Source organism: Microchirus variegatus, assembly GCF_963457635.1.
Source record: "Microchirus variegatus genome assembly, chromosome: 2".
Classification (NCBI taxonomy): Eukaryota; Metazoa; Chordata; class Actinopteri; order Pleuronectiformes; family Soleidae; genus Microchirus; species Microchirus variegatus.
This window is the reverse complement of record NC_139803.1, coordinates 43,107,631-43,126,503: the sequence shown is the minus strand read 5'-3', so window position 1 is coordinate 43,126,503 and position 18,873 is coordinate 43,107,631. Positions and strand designations below refer to the sequence as shown.

Sequence of the window (18,873 nt, the reverse complement as noted above, 5' to 3'; positions counted from 1 at the left end):
AATGACGTCATTTATTATTATTATTATTATTATAATGTTTTTACTGAGAATATCTTTGTATTCTTGGTGTTATTTTGTTGCTGAGTGTGACGCATCTGCGAATAGACGATCTTTGTGTGTCTCTCGCTCTCGCGCTCTCTCTCGCGCTCGCTCTCGTGGGTTTGGTCTGGTTCAGTCTCGAAAAAAAAAAAAAAAAACATCCACGCACGCACCGCACGGTGCTGACCCGCAGGATTTTTACCCGCCAACGAGCTCACGCGACACTTCCACGCGTTTCTGCGTTTTTTTTTTGTCAATAATAATAATTATAATAATAATAATAATAATAATACAAGAAAACAACAACAACAACACAAACAAAACGGGGTGTTTGTGTGTCCGTGTTCTCAAGTGAAGTGATGTCCGTCGCGGGTTTGAAGAAGCAGTTTCACAAAGCGACGCAGGTGAGTGTGTGTGCGCGTGCGTGTGTGTGTGTGTGTGTGTGTGTGTGTGTGTCCGCGCGCGTGTGTTGAATTAAACATAATGAACGGATCAATAATGAAAAAAAACGGGGCGGCAGTGAAGTAAACACCGTCGACGCAACCACTCGAATTTACGTTAAATTCTCATTTACGTCATTTTTACTTACGTGGTTTTTTTACCCACCGAGAAAAACACGTTGATATTAAAACACACACACACACACACACACTAATGTTATGTAACACGGTGTGTGTGTGTGTGTGTGTGTGTGTGTGTGTGTGTGTGTGTGTGTGTGTGTGTGTGTGTGTGTGTGTGTGTGTGCGTGTGTGTGTGCGTGTGTGTGTGTGTTGCACGCAACAGGGAATTCCCTCCATCATCATCATCATCCCTCCTTCCTTCTTCCCTTCCTCACTTCCTTCATTCCTCAACATCTTTCCTTCCTTGGTCCCTTTGTCCACTCTCCCCACCTTTTCCTACTTCCTTCCTTCCTTCTTCATCCCTCCTTCTTTCCTCCAACATCCATCCCTCTTTCTTGCCATCCATTATTCCTTCCTTCCTTTCATCCTTCCTTCTTTCCTTTCGTCCTTCCTTCTTGCCATGTTTATCCATTCTTCCTTTCCTTTCCTTTTACTCCTTTCTTCCTTCCTTCCTTCCTTCTACTTTGATCTTTCATCATTCCTTCTTTCTTCTCCCCTCACTTCCTTTGTTATTCCAAACTTATTTTGTCCTTCCTTTCCTTCCGCCCTTCCTTACTCCCTTCTGTCCTTTCATCTTACCTAGATCATCCCTCCTTCTTCTCATCTTTATCTTTCCTTACTTCCTTCCCTCCTACTTTCATCCTTCCTTCCTCCCGCTTCTCTTTTTACACCTCTGCTCTTCATCCATCCTTCCTTCCTGTTCTCCTCCTTCCTTCCTTCCTTCCTACTTTGATCTTTATTTCCTTCTTTCCTTTCATCCTTCCTTCTTGCCATTATCCTTCCTTTCCTTTTCATCCGTTCTTCCTTCCTACTTTGATCTTTCATCCTTCCTTCTTTCTTGTCCCCTTCCTTCCTTCCCTCCTTCTTGTCATCTTCATCCATCCTTCCTTCCTCTGTTATTCCAAACTTATTTTGTCCTTAATTTCTTCCCTTCCTTGCTCCCTTACTCCCTTCTGTCCTTTCATCTTCCCTAGATCATCCCTTTCTTCTCACATTTATCCTTCCTTCTTCCCTTCTTCTCTCCTCCTTCTTTCCTCCAACATCATCCCTCTTTCTTGCCATCCATTATTCCATCCTTCCCATTTCCTCCTTTCTTCCTTTAATCTTTACTTCCATCTTTCCTTTCATCCTTCCTTCTTGCCATTATCCTTCCTTTCCTTTTACTCCTTCCTTCCTTCCTACTTTGATCTTTCACCCTTCCTTCTTTCTTGTCCCCTTCCTTACTTCACTCCTCCAACATCCATCCCTCCTTCTTGCCATCTTCATACATTCTTCCTTCCTCTGTTATTACAAACTTATTTTGTCCTTCCTTTCCTTCCTTACTCCCTTCTGTCCTTTCATCTTACCTAGCTCTCATCCCTCCTTCTTCTCATCTTTATCCTTCCTTCCTTCCCTCCTTCCTGTCTTCCTTCCCTCCCACATCGTTCCTTCTTCCTTCCTCTTCTTCCTTCCTTCCTCTTCTCTTTTTCACACCTCTGCTCTTCATCCTTCCTTCATTCCTTCCTTTCCCTTCTTCCTTTCCTGACTCCTCTTCATCACCAGTCACATGACTCTCCTCACTGGTCATGTGACTCGTCTCTGCTGCTGCTTTTCTTTCATGTGAGTCATGTGATCGACGTGCGACCAATCAGGAAACACACGTGTTTTTGTTTGTTTGGTTTTCCGTGTGTGTGTGTGTGTGCGTGCGTGTGTGTGTGTGTGTGTGTGTGTGCGTGCGTGCGTGTGTGTGTGTGTGCTCCTCCTCCTTGACCTTTGACCCCTCACAAATATTCAATCAAGCTAATATAATTAATTTTTAGCAAACGGTGACTCAGCAAAATGAAACAACGCAGGCGTAGCTGTGTGTGTGTGTGTGTGTGTGTGTGTGTGTGTGTGTGTGTGTGTGCGCCCCCTGCAGGTCATCACAACACAACAGAATCCATTAAAAAGGTTTTAAATCAGGTCACTGATGACGACCGAAAAATAAAAAAAACGAGGAGAAACAAACACGGCTAAGACGGTTATGTAACTGTGTGTGTGTGTGTGTGTGTGTGTGTGTGTGTGTGTGTGTGTGTGTGTGTGTGTGTGTGCGTGTGTGTGTTTGTTTTTGGAAACATGAGAGGACCCAGGCAGATCCCTGTCTCCATGGTAACTGCCTCTTCCTCCTCGTCTGTCGCTCCTTCTCTTCTTTCTTTGCTGCTGTGTCGTTGTTGTGTTGTTGTTGTTGTTGTTGTTGTGATCAAACACACTGAAGGGGGGGGCGGAGCCACCGAGTCACATGACCGATGACGAGTTACTCACATGTTTGTGTTGTTGTTGTTTAAGACACAGTTTCATCTCCACACTCTTATCACATGAATGAAAGCAAATGTAAACGTTGAAGAGCCTTGACCTTTGACCTTTGACCTTTGACCTTTGACCTGTGTCTCTCGTCACAGAAAGTCAGCGAGAAGGTCGGAGGAGCGGAAGGAACCAAGTTAGACGATGACTTCAAAGAAATGGAAAAGGTAAAAACAAAGAAGTACAACGTGAGATTTAGTGAAATATAACTGATTATATTCACTGTTAAATTTGTTTTACTGAGAAAATGACGTATGAAACTAGCGTCAGTCTTGAAACGAATTAGCTCACTTAGCTGATAGCTATTATAGCGTTGTTAGCTTACTTAAATTATGTACCATCTTAAACCACCAACTTACTTAACTCATTGCTAATATAGTTTAGTTAACTTACTTAGTTTATAGCTAATATAGTGTAGTTAACTTACTGAGCTCATAGCTAATATAGCGTAACTTACTGAGGTCATAGCTAATATAGTGTAGTTAATTTACTGAGCTCATAGCTAATATAGTGTAGTTAACTTACTTAGCTCATAGCTAATATAGTGTAGTTAACTTACTTAGCTTATAGCTAATAAAGTGTAGTTATCTTACTTAGTTCATAGCTAACATAGCGTAACTTACTTAGCTCATAGCTAATATAGTGTAACTTACCTAGCTCATAGCTAATATAGTGTAGTTAACTTAGGTAGCTCATAGTTAATATAGTGTAATTAACTTACTTAGCTTATAGCTTATAAAGTAAAGTTAACTTACTTAGCTCATAGCTAATATAGCATAGTTAACTTACTGAGCTCATAGCTAATATAGTGTAGTTAACTTAATTAGGTTATAGCTAATAAAGTGTAGTTATCTTACTTAGCTCATAGTTAATATAGCGTAACTTACTTAGCTCATAGTTAATATAGTGTAGTTAACTTACTTAACTCACAGTTAATATAGTGTAATTAACTTACTTAGCTCATAGCTAATATAGCTTAATTAATAAGTTAGCTTACTTACATTTCAGCATTTAGCGGAATTATGTAGCTTGTTGTTTACTTAGCTAATATAGCGTTGTTAACTTACTTAGCGTACTTAAATTATGTACCATCTTGTTGATATAGCATAGTTAACTTACTTGGCTTATAGCTGATATAGCTTAGCTTGCTTAGCTTATTTAGCTGACTTAGTTAAGCAAAGAAGGTAATAATGCATGTCTCCTCAGTAAGAAATTCAAACACTTGTCCACATAGTTTACTTTAAATAAATAGCTTTTTAACTGGACATAGCTTTGTTAGCTCCTCATTTCTATAGCTCACTTAGGAAAACATCACTCTGTTTTTAACTCGTCTCACTCATGTGTTCTTCTCTGCAGAAGGTGGACGTCACCAGCAGGGCGGTGTTGGACATCATGACCAAAACCACAGAATATCTACAGCCCAATCCAGGTGAGTCGAACACAAACAGCACAACAACAACAAACACATCACAACGTGTTATAATCACGTTTGTTCTGACTCGTGCTTCTTCTTCACAGCGTCCAGAGCCAAGCTGAGTATGATCAACACCATGTCCAAGATCCGCGGGCAGGAGAAGGGACCCGGTTACCCTCAGGCCGAGTCCGTCCTGGGAGACGCCATGTTGAAGTTTGGACGGGAGTTGGGAGAGGAGTCCAGCTTTGGTAACGCTAACGCTAAAGCTAAGACATTTAGCCTGAAAACAGGATGGGGTTTTTACCTGACACAACTCCCGTTACCCGTTGTCCTTTCCCTTCCAGGCCTGGCGCTGACGGATGCTTCTGAGGCCATGAAGGAGCTCGGGGAGGTGAAGGACGCTCTGGACATGGAGGTCAAGCAGAACTTCATCGACCCGCTCCAGAACCTCCACGACAAAGACCTCAAGGAGATACAGGTAAGGAAAAAAAGAGGTGAAATCCGTGAAAAAACATTCTCGTGGTCTTCCACTTCCACTCCGAACGTTCCTCTCCTCAGCACCATCTGAAGAAGATGGAGGGCCGACGTCTGGACTTCGACTACAAGAAGAAGCGTCACGGGAAAGTCCAGGACGAGGAGATCAAGCAGGCGCTGGAGAAGTTCGACGAGAGCAAAGACATCGCCGAGCAGAGCATGTTCAACCTGCTGGAAAGTGATGTGAGTGCCACGCCACCAGTGTGCGAAATATCCATTTTTTTTCAAAAAAAAATTTTTTTCATATCTCGACTTTCCAAAAAAAAAATTTTTTTCAAATTTTTTTTTTTTTCATATTTTTCTTGGAAACTCGAGATCTCGGCTTTCCAAGAAAAATATGGAATATATTTTTCAAATATTTTCGGAAAGTCGAGATCTGAAGCTTCAAAAAAAAAAAATAGTTTGGGAAAAATCTTTGTTTCCATATTTTTTTGGAAACCCGAGATCTCGGCTTTCCAAGAAAAATATGAAAAAAAAAAATATGTTTTTTTTGGAAAGTCGAGATATGAAAAAAAAAAAAATTTGCAAAAAAACCCCAAACTTTTTCGGAAAGTCGAGATCTCGAGTTTCCAAAAAAAAAAAAAACTTTTGGAAAAAATCATTTTTTCCAAATATTTTTGGAAACTCGAGATCTCGGCTTTCCAAGAAAAATATGAAAAAAAAATTTTTTTGAAAAAAAAAAAAACTTTTGGAAAGTCGATATATGAAAAAAAAAAACTTTTTGAAAAAAAAAAAAAAAACTTTTTCGGAAAGCCGAGATCTCGAGTTTCCCAAAAAAATACTTTTGGAAAAAATCATTTTTTACATATTTTTTTGGAAACTCGAGATCTCGGCTTTCCAAGAAAAATATGAAAAAAAAAAATATGGTTTTTTTGGAAAGTCGAGATATGAAAAAAAAAAATTTGCAAAAAAACCCCAAACTTTTTCGGAAAGTCGAGATCTCGAGTTTCCAAAAAAAAAAAAAACTTTTGGAAAAAATCATTTTTTCCAAATATTTTTGGAAACTCGAGATCTCGGCTTTACAAGGAAAATATGAAAAAAAAAAAAAAAAACTTTTGGAAAGTCAAGATCTCGAGTTTCCAAAATATATGGAAAATAATTTTTTTCCCCACACACGTCACACGCTTGCTGCAGCTGCACGTAACACGGATGCATTCAAGGTGTTTTTCGAGCATAGGAATTTACATACACGCCGCGCCGTGCGGGGCATTAACCGTTTTTCTTTGATTACAATGTTTTTATGATCGTGAGAAGCCAAAATCAAAATCATGAATAAAATAAAATGAATCGTCCAGCCCTAGTTTAGACCCCCCTCAAATTTTGCCTTTGAGGCTTTCAGGGGGGTCTTGAGTGTTAATCAGGGCAGTCTAACCCCCCCCGACCCCCCTGTATTTCGCACAGTTGACGCCACCTTGTCCTGGCTAGCATGGGTCCAGAATATAGCTACATTATGTGTGTGTGTGTGTGTGTGTTGCAGATAGAGCAGGTTAGCCAGTTAGCCGCGCTGGTCCAGGCTCAGCTGGAATACCACAGACGAGCCTCTGAAATCCTGCAGCAGCTCTCCAGCAAGATGGAGGACAGGTGATGGTCGACCTGTATGCAGACGATATACGACGATACGTGTGATCAGACCGATGTTTGTATTTATTTAATTTTAATTATTTTGTCGTTCATCAGGATAAAAGAAGTGTCCGGTAAACCGAGGAAGGAGTACACTCCCAAACCCAGAATGACCCTGGAGCTGCTGCCCCCTAGTGACAACAGCCACAACGGGGGGATTCACTCGGCCAAGTCGCCCGGAAGGTCACCAGGTACAGAGAATATTAGCTTTAAGGATGATTTTTTCTTCTTCAGAATTAAACCAAGTAACGTGGATTATTTTAATTTGAGGATTAAACCCGGGAAGTGGATTTTTTTTTTGATGTTGGGATTAAACCCAGGAAGTGGATTTTTATAATTTTTTGATTAAACCCAGGAAGTGGATTTTTATTTTAATGTTGGGATTAAACCCAGGAAGTGGATTTTTATAATTTTGGGATTAAACCCAGGACGTGGATTTTTATTAGAATTTTGGGATTAAACCCAGGAAGTGGATTTTTTTTAACGTTAGGATTAAATCCAGGAAGTAGATTTTTATAATTTTGGGATTAAACCCGGGAAGTGGATTTTTATTTTGATGTTGGGATTAAACCCAGGAAGTGGATTTTTATAATTTTGGGATTAAACCCAGGAAGTGGATTTTTATAATTTTGGGATTAAACCCAGGACGTGGATTTTTTTTAACGTTAGGATTAAATCCAGGAAGTAGATTTTTATAATTTTGGGATTAAACCCAGGAGGTAGATTTTTATAATTTTGGGATTAAACCCAGGAAGTGGATTTTTTTTTAACTTTAGGCTAAAACCCAGGAATTTGATTATTTAACTTTGGGATTAAACCCAGGAAGTGGATTTTTATAACTTTGGGATTAAACCCAGGAAGTGGATTTTTTTTAACTTTGGGATTAAACCCAGGAAGTGGATTGTTACTATCATTTTGAGATTAAACCCAGGAAGGGGATTTTTATAATTTTGGGATTAAACCCAGGAAGTGGATTTTTTTTAAACTTTAGGATTAAGAGAAGGAAGTGGATTTTTTAATTCTTTTAGGATTAAACCCAGGAATTGGATTTTTATCATTTTGGGATTAAACCCAGGGATTGGATGTTTTTTTTTTTTTTTTTTAACTCTAGGATTAAACCCAGGAAGTGGATTGTTACTATCATTTTGAGATTAAACCCAGGAAGTGGATTTTTATAATTTTGGGATTAAACCCAGGAAGTGTTTTTTTTTTTAAACTTTAGGATTACACCCCAAATTTTTTTTTAATCTCAAGTAGACTGACTAAATATGTCCACTAGAGGTCGTAGTTTTTTCTTTGCGACCTAAAACACTCAAAAACACTTTTTGTCCCCTCCCAGCTCCCATGGACCAGCCGTGCTGCAGAGCCCTGTACGACTTTGAGCCGGAGAACGAGGGCGAGCTCGGCTTCAAAGAGGGCGACGTCATCACGTTGACCAATCAGATCGACGACAACTGGTACGAGGGCATGATCAACGGCCAGTCGGGCTTCTTCCCCATCAACTACGTGGATATCCTGGTGCCCCTCCCACATTAGGCTGGAATTAGGCCCCACCCCCTTCCGACTAAATCCCAGACGAATCCCGGAAAACAGCCTGTATTTGCATAAACGACAAACCACGCCCCCTCCTTCTACTTCTTCTTCTTCTGTGCTTCAAGTGCCACGCTGCTTTCACGGAGTGGACTAAAAAAATGAGAGAGGAGGCGGGGCCAGTGTGGGTGGGAGGAGTCAACAGAGACAGGGGAGGAAGACGAGGCGACGGTTGTTTACGCCGCATTAGCCGCGCGGCCGCGGGAACCAATGAGGCTCTGGAGACCCTCGGTGTTTGTGTACGTGCATGTATGTGTGTGTACGTGTGCTTCATGCTAATGCCTAGCTCTTCTCACTTTTGTTGTCTTTTCTGTTTCGCCTTCTTCTTCCCTCCTTACTCGGCTAGCCTTGGCTAGCCTTGTTAGCGTGGCTCCAGACTGACCGCTGAGCTACAGTCGGTCGTCAGAGCCGTCGCTTTGTTCGCTATATACGCATTTTACGTGCACATTAGTGGTGTTTTTAAACTCTTAAAGGAGTGCTTCGCCGATTAGCATTTAGCTTTGTACAACTAGGATAGGGGTAGTATTTTTGAAGTCGAAACTGCAACGCAAATACCACACGTTTTAGACCTGCAAACAGTGTCCGCCATCTTTGCTAACCTTTACGCTAACAGGACCAAGTGTCACTGGTGGCCACATAACAAAGAAAACAAATAAGCTAGTTCTCAACTGACCACCAGCGACACTTGGTCCTGTTAGCGTAACTGTTAGCAAAGATGGCGGACGCGGTTTACATTCTGGGAATGAGGTCCCGTCCACTTTTCGACCCACTCGTAAGTGGACGGGACCTCATTCCCAGACTGAAGACAGTGTCGGATCATCTTTGCTAACCGTTACGCTAACAGGAACAAGTGCCACTGGTGGGCACGTAAGAAAGAAAACAATTAAGCTAGTTCTCAACTCACCACCAGTGACACTTGGTCCTGTTAGCGTAACTGTTAGCAAAGATGGCCGACAATGTTTTCTTTTCTGAGAATAGGAGGTTGGGAAGCATCATTTTTCAAAAATACTAACCCTATTCTAGTGATACAAAGCTAAATGCTAATCGGTGAAGTATTCCTTTGACATCCCTGTCGCTGAAGTCTGCGATAACAGAAGTTTGCGTTTGGTCGACTGCTGCCTCGTGTGGTCAGTTTGTGCCACTGAGGTTAAATTTAAACTGAGGTTCAAACACGGGAAACACAAAATAAGAACGCGGGATAACGTGCTAACCGTATCGTTAAGTTATCGTAGACTTAATATGACGGACATTTTATTTGGTTAGCAATTTCCTGTCATCGTCGATGTACAAAGGCTTTAAATCGCGTTCTCTTTCTCGCACTTACTACAAAACAAACTTACCGTTCTCTCCTCGGCGGCCGTTTGCATGAATCGGCCATTTTCAACAATCCGAGTCCGATCGCACAGGTTCCGTTTTTTTTTCTCGGGATCCTCGTAATAAAGTCGTGCCTGCAATAACACAACCAGCGGTGTTTTTAGCTTCGTCGATTCGTCTTGTTTGTGGCTTTTGCATGCAAGGCTGCATAATAATAATAATAATAATGATATTAGCATCAAGCATTTTTACGAAAAACACCTCACCGATGGATTCAGCGTAACTCCGCCGAATGTTCTTGAAAAAAGAACGTCAATTTCAGTGTTACTGTAGAGCTAGCACGGAATCAACAACATCAGCAGTGTCTCACTTTAGGCTCCGCCTCCTTTCGAGGCTGCGAAACGGACTTTCTGAAAGGCTCCGCCCCCTATCGTCCACAAGCGACAAAAGATCCAGCCAAAAAGGCTAAATATTTTGAAACAAGATAATGATCGCGAAACGTCCGAAGAACGAGCCGCAACGTAAAAAAATTACGGGTTTTCAATCGTACGAGTGACGACGTCGCGTCCTCCGACGGAGGCGGAGCCACGTTTGAGACACGGAGCCATTGTTGACACGTTTGTAGCAAAGTTCCCGAACTACCTTTTAAAGCTTTGTAACACCTGGTTTGAAATATTGCGAACTGAACTGACGCTAAACCGCCGTCAAACGGTTAGCGCCCTCGGCTACGGCTAAAGTAGCTTTTGCGTCCATTAGCATCAGTGTTGACGCGCGATCCGAGGCTGACGTTAAAAGCTTTTTTATCAATTAAAGTATCGATCACTGCCATTACGACACTGCCGTCTACAGACAACACTGTTGAAACCACAGTGGACTTTTATTTTGAAAACTTCAACTCGGAAACGGACAGCAACTGACTTTTATTTTGAAAACTAGCGTGTTGCGTTTTAGTGTGGACGGACAAGAACCAAAACGGACAGAACTGACGATTATATTTCACCTCCTCGATGTCCGCTCCGACGACAACATAACCCCCCCACACTCTTGGTTTTTTCCGTTACTAAGCAACTACTTCCTGTTTACACCCTCTCCGGTGTGGACACACCCCCTTTTTTCACCTTTGAATTGACCATCGTAATAATTTACCTGTTGAAAGGTAAAATGGACACAAGGTGGAGTGTGTGTGTGTGTGTGTGTGTGTGTGTGTGTGTGTGTGTGTGTGTGTGCGTGTGCATGCTTTTGTCCTTTTTGTCGTCTTGATTCTCCTCCAGTGGCTTTACCGCGTGTTTTTATTAGCTTAATAACGTATTTCTCTCCTTCAAATGACAAAGTGCTTTAAGACTTTACGGAATTTTTTATTATTATTATTATTATTATTATTTATTTATTGTTATTATTTAGTTGCTCATGTCTTCTTATGTTTGCTCTGATCTCCATGGCGACACAGTATTCTAACCTCAGTGAGGGATTTTTCCAGTGTTTTCACGTCACCGTCAGACGTTTATAGGTGAGTGAGGCAAACGTGGCTGTGTCTAAAAAAGCTGTATTCTCTTGAATGTCCACCAGAGGGGGGGCGACACTTATCGGCTTGTATGTCATTCTGTGAAAACATAGAAGTCCACTTCCCCGCAGTATTCGTAAAAGCCCGACGCCGCATTTGTGCGCGTCTACGTCACGTGTTTCATAAACGTTAGCTTACAGAGAATTCCCGCGCTCTGTTCCGTTCCGACGTAATTATGCTAGCCGCCGCAAGAATTTGAAACATGCGCGTCCGCGATGTCGCACATTTTGACGTCCGCGTCGGGGGTTAGCGTGCCCCGTCGCGGCTATCGGCGGCTAGCGACGTGTTTGTTTGTAATAGCTAGCTTGTGGACCACTTCTGATGAGCTACATGTGTGTTTGTGACACATAAAATACATTTATTTATTTATATACTGTATTTATTTATATGTTTTTATTTATTTATGTGTCTGACTCGTGGTTTAGGCACCTGTGGTGTAATTGGTATATGATATGTGGGGGGCTATGTGTGGTCAATGGCAAAAACTTAGCTGTGATATTAACTATCTGTTGCTCACCTCGTATTTGGATGAAGATGATGACGATGATGATGATGATGATGATGTAACCCTCAGACCACTGTATGTATTACTGCTTGTTGTGACGATGACCTACGATGTAACGACAAATAAAGAATTAGCACCGTTGTTGTTCCCCCGTCGTACGGGAGAGCTTTCATTAGCATCTTAGGACAACAGTTGCCGTGCGGCTATATTTATATTTATTTTGTAGTATGTATTCTTACTTTGCTTTAGAAAAAGAAGGAAACAGAAAATGCTAGCCGCGTTATCTAGCCTGTTAGCTAGCATTTTCTGATTCCCGGCTATCCCCTAGTAGGCGTTAGCAAATTATATTTGGCGCTGTTCAGCGTTGTTTAGTCTTCAGCCATCGTGGTAGAGATCTAATATTTTTGGCTAACTTTGCTAAATTAGCTGTGAGTGAATGACGTCGCATTAGCAAACTTTACCTAACATAAATACGATCTCAATTATAAATCTGATATTGATCGATCATGATCATGAGCTCAACCTTCGAAAGAAAAGTGGTTGTAGCCATTGTAGCGTGACGACACGTTAGCTTGTCCCGCTAACCCGAAGCTACTGCCAACCAATAATAACCATGGCAACTGAAAGAATTCAAACTCCCTCCTGCTTCTCTGAAATCTAAATCGCCAAAAATATCGAAGCAGTTTCGATAAAAGTATTGATTAAAGGTTGTTGTTGTTTCCGTGTAACGCACCTTAAGCGCCGCCAGTGGCGCTGAAGAGCCTCGTTTCCTTCCTGCTTCCATTTCCCTCCTTTTACACAAAAACACGCGATGCTTTCACGTGCCTCTGAAAAAATCGGACTTTTTTCGCTTTTGCAAATCAAACACAACAAAAATAAAGTATCTGAATAATGACTAACTTACACACACATGGTTATATTTTTATTGTATTTATTTGTGAGCAATATGTTGTTGTTTTTTGAAATTGCGTTCCACAAAGGTAGCTTTTTAGCAAATAAAAATGGAATGAAATAATACATGTTCGTCTTGAAAAAATAAAAACTACCCAATTGTGAACGGTATCATTTCCAACAATAGTAGCAACACTTTCATGTGTATCATGAAAGCACGACATTTGCATAATGTTTACGGTTCGTTGTGTACGTGGATTATCACGATTGTGATATTTCCGACGACATTTGAACGCAACAAACGGAGATGACCCACTTCTCATTATTATACGACACGAGAACGTCTCGGCAGTCCCTCGCGCATGAAGTTTGACAAAACACGACGCACACTTCCCGGAAGTAATGTGACGACACCTTCGAAATAAAACCAAACCGTGTCAGAGTTCGGGCTTTTATCTCGACGACTCTCTAACATCGTCTTTTATGTGACAACGGTCGTTGACTGAGACCGAATCCGTCACAATTTTGACTTTTCCCCTCCAGAAAAATCACTTTAAATATCACATTTTGCGACATTTTATATCCTTATTTCGCATATTACTTCATAAATTATTGCCACTTATTCCCCCCTTTTTTTGTTTTACTTTCACATAATGGCTGAATCGTTCAGTGGCTCCGCACGTTGACGCTTCCTCTGCGACTTTTATTTCGAAAAGCCGGCGCCGGAAGTGTCGCGTTGCCATCCTCGCTCCCTTCACACTGGTTCCGCGTGTTGATAGTGAAGACGGGGTCGCGCAGAAACAAGGTTTTTTTTTCTCCGCAGCTTAACTCGAGCCGAACCGTGGCACAAATCACAGGAAGATGGACATGAAGAAGAGGGTCTCGCTGGAGCTGAGGCACCGGTCACCGGCGGAGGTGAGCACCCGGGTTTATATGCTTGTTTATCGGTGGTGTAAACTTGACCGGCCGCAGGAGGAGCAGCAGCAGGAGCAAGAGGAGGAGGAGGAGGGGTGTTAGCGAGCACATGGCAGGGAGTCTGCCGCTGCCGATAAGAGCCGAAATGTGTGTGTTTGCGCACCGCAGGCAAACGGCAATAACTGAATGGATTGTGTGATTTACTTTGCACAAGTTTGGTTAAAAATCGTAATTCCCGCAACGAGGTTCCGCGCTGTGAGAATCTGCGTGTCCGTTAAACCGCTGCGTGTCTTCACTCCTTCAACAGTTCACTGTTTTTTTTTTATTATTATTGTCTTAATCATTTTTATTCAACGTGTACTCGCGTTTATTAAACGTAATTTCTTTTTTTTTTAAATATGAATTTATACATGAAAACCCGACGTGAAACATGTGTGTGACTAGCACCCTTGTGTCCCCGGGCCCAGACTAATCTCTGGACTGTCGTTGTGTCGAAGTTACACAGGCGACTTTAATGTTTGTTTTTGTGTAGGTTTTATAGCAATAAACAAACGTGTACTTTAATAGTTACACGTTAAATTATCAACAGTTGTTAAAGGTGTGTTTGTGTACGATAACTAACAACAGTAGAGCATAAATGACTCGTCATGACGTCGATATAAACACGTATTACGAGTGAAAATAGTATTATTATTATTATTTACTCTTCCGGGATTCTATCAACAAACAGTCACATTTTTAGTTTTGGGTTATACACACAAACACAGACTAATACACGGATAGTATAATCGCTAGCATAGTAGATATCAGCGCCTCTCCGGGGATTAGTCGGAGCCCGTGTGCTGAAGGCGCGTAGCCACTAGCTAGCTAGCTTGGCGCTAGCGCGCTAATGAGCACAATAAAGTTGCCGCGGTTCGTTAAACGGTCCCCGGGTACCGTCCACGCAACCGCGGGGGAACTGGTTCAGTCTTCGGGGAGGGTATCGTGTTGTGCGGGGTCATTTATTAACACCGTAACTGTGTGTGTGTGTGTGTGTGTGGGGGGTGGGTGGGTGATGTACCCAGGGAGCTAGCATGTGGGCTAACCTAGCTGCAGCGTCACGTGTGTCGTTAGTTTACAAACAGTCCTGGACTGGGACCCGTTCCAACAGGAAACCGGTCAGGAGTCCTTTACAGTTGCTCGCCTCCTCTGTGGTGTCCTCGTGTTTTGGTTGTGAACATGTGAATATTCATGTTTTCATCAATTTTGTATAAATTACACGTTAAAGGTGATACTTGAGTTTAAAAAAAAAAGTACAAGTATGTTAGCAGAAAATGACTTTAGTAGAAATTAAAGTCACTTGTTATTTATATATATATATATATATATATATATATATATATATATATATACATATACATATATATGATATTAAATAAAAGTCTTGACGTACATGACATTTAGTGTACTTGTATGTGATGTATAAATGTACTTAAAATTATAGAAGTAAAAGTATTACATTAGTTCAGTGGTAGATGCTAATTGTCTTTCAACTGGAAGGTTGAGGGTTCAATTCCTGCCTCTGCTAGACAGTGTGTCCTTGAGCAAGACACTTAACCTATATAAATACTAGAAGTGGGCACTAGGTTAGCGCATGACGCCGTTTCCATGACGGCGGAAAAAGACGCGTGTTGCGTCACGTTTACGTGCCGTGACACCGGAGTCCAGGCACCAGTTAGCTGTGTTAGCTCCTTTAGCGCCAGTTAGCGGTCTGTTTATTAAAGGAAAATAGCAACACTACAAATAACTAGCGTACCCGTGTACTTCGTGCGTGTGCCTCTGTTTTTACACGTTTAGCGTTACTTTAGAGACTCGTTTTAACAATCGGGAGTCACGTAAAAACATAAATACAGACCATAATACCAATTGTTCTAATTTTATTTGGTAGTAAAGAGTAACAAAGAGAGTTGGAGTAAAAGTTGCTAGGAAAAACAAAGTTACATTTTCATTCCAATATTCACTGACTAGCATGACTGAAAGGATGCTTTTTGAGTTAGCATGATTGATAAAATGCTAATTAACCCCTACATTAACATTTTTCTAATTCTATAAATAAAAGCGTTGTGTGTTTTTGGTGCCTAGCATATGCTAACATAAGTGAGGACTGTTTATTTTAATGTAGCACATACAATAGATAGGAAAAGACATACCTTTTTAAGTTTGATGCTAATTTAACGTGGAGCCCCAGGGCGCCGTCTTCTCCTGTGCCCCCACGAGATGGGCGCTCCTCTGCTGGGCACAAGTGAGTGGATCATTAACCCAAGTCCTCTCCTCAGGTCCAGGAGCTGGTCCTGGACAACTGTCGCTCCAGTGAAGGAAAGATTGAGGGCATCACAGAGGAGTTCTCCAACCTGGAGCTGCTGAGTCTCATCAACGTTGGCCTGACCAGCGCCGCCGACCTGCCCAAACTGGACAAGCTGAAGAAGGTGAGCCGTGACGCTTCAGTGGACGACGTCAATGTTTGTTTGTTTTTGTTGTGGTTTTTGGATGCTGATGAACGTTCCGTGTCTGCAGTTGGAGCTCAGCGACAACAGGATATCGGGAGGCCTGGAGGTTCTGGCCGAGCGGCTCGTGAGCCTGACGCATCTCAACCTCAGCGGGAACAAGTTCAAAGACATCAGCACCCTGGAGCCCCTGGTGGGTGAAGCCGACATAACCTTTCACGTCGATAATAACAACAACAACAACGACGACAAAAATGGACGTCGTGTAACATAAATATCGAGTTTTTGTTTTGTTTGTCGTCGACAGAAAAAGTTGCCGGTGCTGAAGAGTCTCGACCTGTTCAACTGCGAAGTGACCAACCTGACCGACTACCGGGAGTCCATCTTTAAGCTCCTCCCCCAGCTCACCTACCTGGACGGCTACGACATCGACGACTGCGAGGCGTCCGACTCGGACGGAGAGGGTGAAGGCGTGGAGGACGAGGAAGGTGAGCGCCAAACATCTATTATCTACTTTTTTTTTTTTCTTTTTTTTTTGTAAATGCAGTTTTGTGGCTCGTCTGTGGCGCCACCCAGTGGACGCAGTGTAGAATAACGGCTAGTTTCCAGTGATGTCCAGAACTTTCAAACCCATCTCCGTGAAATCCACAGTCTCCCACTTAATCGACTCAAATAATGGTGTATGATTGGTTGCTGTTTCTCTGGCTCCCCCCAGTGGGCACAGGGAGCAACTGCAGCTTCCCCTGAGCAAAGTGTATTTATGTTTATTTATCTTCCCAGAGGGCGAATCAGAGGATTTCGAGGAGGAGGAAGATGAAGACGAGGAGGACGTCGTGGCAGAGGAGGACGACGACAGCGCCGACAGCGCCGACGACGAAGTGAGTGTTTGTTTGTTTGTTTGTTTGTTTGTTTGTTTATCACCCGTTCGCTCCGTCCGTCCCGTCTCGATGGTTTTTTGACGTAAACTTGTCTCCGTCAGGACGGCGAGGTGAACGGAGACGTGGACAGTGAGGAGGACGTGGACAGTGAGGAGGAAGACGAGGATGATGATGGTCAGTGGCAGACGTTTGTTTTTGAATTTTTTAACGATTTTAATTTGTTAGCCGGCGTCTTAATGACCATTAATCCTTAAAAACGACACAATAAATGCAATAAACTACATTTGCTGTATAATCTTGAAAATGACTTTGTCATAAAGAGCGGATTTATCTGTTATGATGTAATGTAGTCGTTTTTATTATGTCTATACAAAATATTTATCATTTCAATGTAGTCCTTAACATCTTAAATTTGATTTAATTTGGGGTTGAAAGGAGTCTTGAATTTGATCAAATCGTTCTTGAAAAGACGCTCAAAGTCTTAAATTTGAGTTGAAAAGAGGTCTTACGTCTTAAATTTGATCAAATTGGACTTGAAAAGACACTCAAAGTCTTACATTTGATCAAATTGGACTTGAAAAGGGGCTAAAAGTCTTAAATTTGATCAAATTGGTCTTGAAAAGATGCTCAAAGTCTTAAATTTGATCAAATTTGAGTTGAAAAGAGGTTTAAAGTCTTAAATTTGATCAAATTGGACTCAAACGGTTAAATTTGATCAAATTGGACTTGTAAAGATGTTTAAAGTCTTACATTTTATCAAATTGGACTTGAAAAGATGCTCAAAGTCTTAAATTTGATCAAATTGGATTTTGAAAAGACGCTCAAAGTCTAAAAATTGATCAAATTTGAGTAGAAAGGAGGTTTAAAGTTTTAAATTTGATCAAATTGGACTAGAAAATATGCTTACAATCTTTAATTTGATAAAAATTGGACTTGAAAAGATGCTTAAAGTCTTAAATTTCATCAAATTTGACTTGAAAAGAGGTTTAAAGTCTCAAATTTGATCAAATTTGACTTGAAAAGAGGTTTAAGGTCTTAAATTTGACTTGAAATTGGAATTGGAAAAAAAAATTGGACTTGAAAACAGTTACATTTTATCAAATTGGACTTGTAAAGAGTCTAAAAGTCTTAAGTTTGATCATATTGGATTGAAAAGAGTTAAATTGGGTTTGAATTTGGTCTTAAAGTTCTTAACTGACGTGCTTGAAAACGACTGATGTCCGATCTTTTCCCTCGACAGACGCAGACTCGTCTCCGGCCAAAGGAGAGAAGAGGAAGAGGGATCCTGAGGAGGATGACGACGACGACGATGATGACGATGAGTGACCCACAGCGCCCCCTGTAATCCCCCTCTCGCCCCGATGACCCACCTGCTTCCCTCCCTCCTCCACTCGGCCGACTCCCCACGCTACGTCTCGTTTTTCTGGCTCCTCCCACTGCACTTTTGTCACAAATCGACGCGGCCTCCGTTAACGCGATCAAACGCGACGTATTTAGCCCCGTAAATCTGAAAATAATCTGTGATTTAAAAAAAAAAAAAAAAGAGCAGCAGTCAATTTATCGGAATTGTCAAAATCAATCGGAATCCGCGACACGAATGTGCGATATTTTATACGCTGCGGTCGTTTATTACGTCGAGCTTCCGATAGACGTGACGTCACGAGGGGGGGGGGGTGAAGCGGAGTTTGCGAAAACGCCAGAGAAAATGCATGATGGGAAAATTAGAATTTCGGCCCCCCCGCGTTGTGTTGACGCGCTAGCAACACGTTTGTCGCAAGTTTTACTTTTGTTCACAGATTTACAGCCTTTCAACGTTTTTGTTTTCGTTTCGTTTACGACGTCGGAAAGAAAAAGTGCAAACTCCGCCCCCCCCCTCCCCCCCTCCCTCGAGGTTCACTGCAGGAGCCTGACTCCTCCCCCTTTCCCCCGCGGCCGAGCGTGCTCAGGGCTATGTCTCTCTCTCTCTCTCTCTCTCAGAGCTTTTTAAAAGATATTTTTTCAAAGGACATTTTTGTTTAATTTTCTATCGTTGTCTGGGGATTCTCTCTCTCTTTCTCTCTCCAGTTATTTCACTCACTGACTAGTTGAATTTGTGTTCTTTTTTTTTTTCTTTTTTTTACGATCTGTAAGTTAAACAAAAAAAAAACAAACAAACAAAAAAGGACTTTGTAAATAAAATCTTAACATTTT

The 18,873-nt window shown here is 41.7% G+C and overlaps 2 protein-coding genes across 3 annotated transcripts; both read left to right on the top strand.

The window, feature by feature from the left end:
- Positions 1-398: 398 nt before the first annotated feature.
- Positions 399-8,082, top strand: LOC310944287 (endophilin-A1-like; the record flags this gene model as incomplete). 2 transcript variants are annotated; one of them, XM_083910018.1, is made up of 9 exons in its annotated part: positions 399-443; positions 3,077-3,145; positions 4,335-4,407; positions 4,497-4,640; positions 4,737-4,870; positions 4,951-5,109; positions 6,404-6,507; positions 6,604-6,737; positions 7,886-8,082. In XM_083910018.1, the coding sequence occupies 9 exons, from the start codon at positions 399-401 to the stop codon at positions 8,080-8,082; spliced, it is 1,059 nt and encodes a 352-aa protein (XP_083766144.1). The 2 variants fall into 2 exon arrangements, with proteins under 2 accessions (XP_083766144.1, XP_083766143.1); XM_083910017.1 differs by having other exon boundaries at positions 7,835-8,082.
- A 5,088-nt stretch (positions 8,083-13,170) lies between these two features.
- Positions 13,171-18,814, top strand: LOC310944289 (acidic leucine-rich nuclear phosphoprotein 32 family member D-like). The gene is made up of 7 exons (XM_083910020.1): positions 13,171-13,322; positions 15,638-15,787; positions 15,876-15,998; positions 16,113-16,293; positions 16,586-16,683; positions 16,785-16,857; positions 17,924-18,814. Exons 1-7 carry the CDS (start codon positions 13,269-13,271, stop codon positions 18,007-18,009), a joined length of 765 nt encoding a protein of 254 aa, XP_083766146.1. The 5' UTR covers positions 13,171-13,268; the 3' UTR covers positions 18,010-18,814.
- Positions 18,815-18,873: the final 59 nt, after the last annotated feature.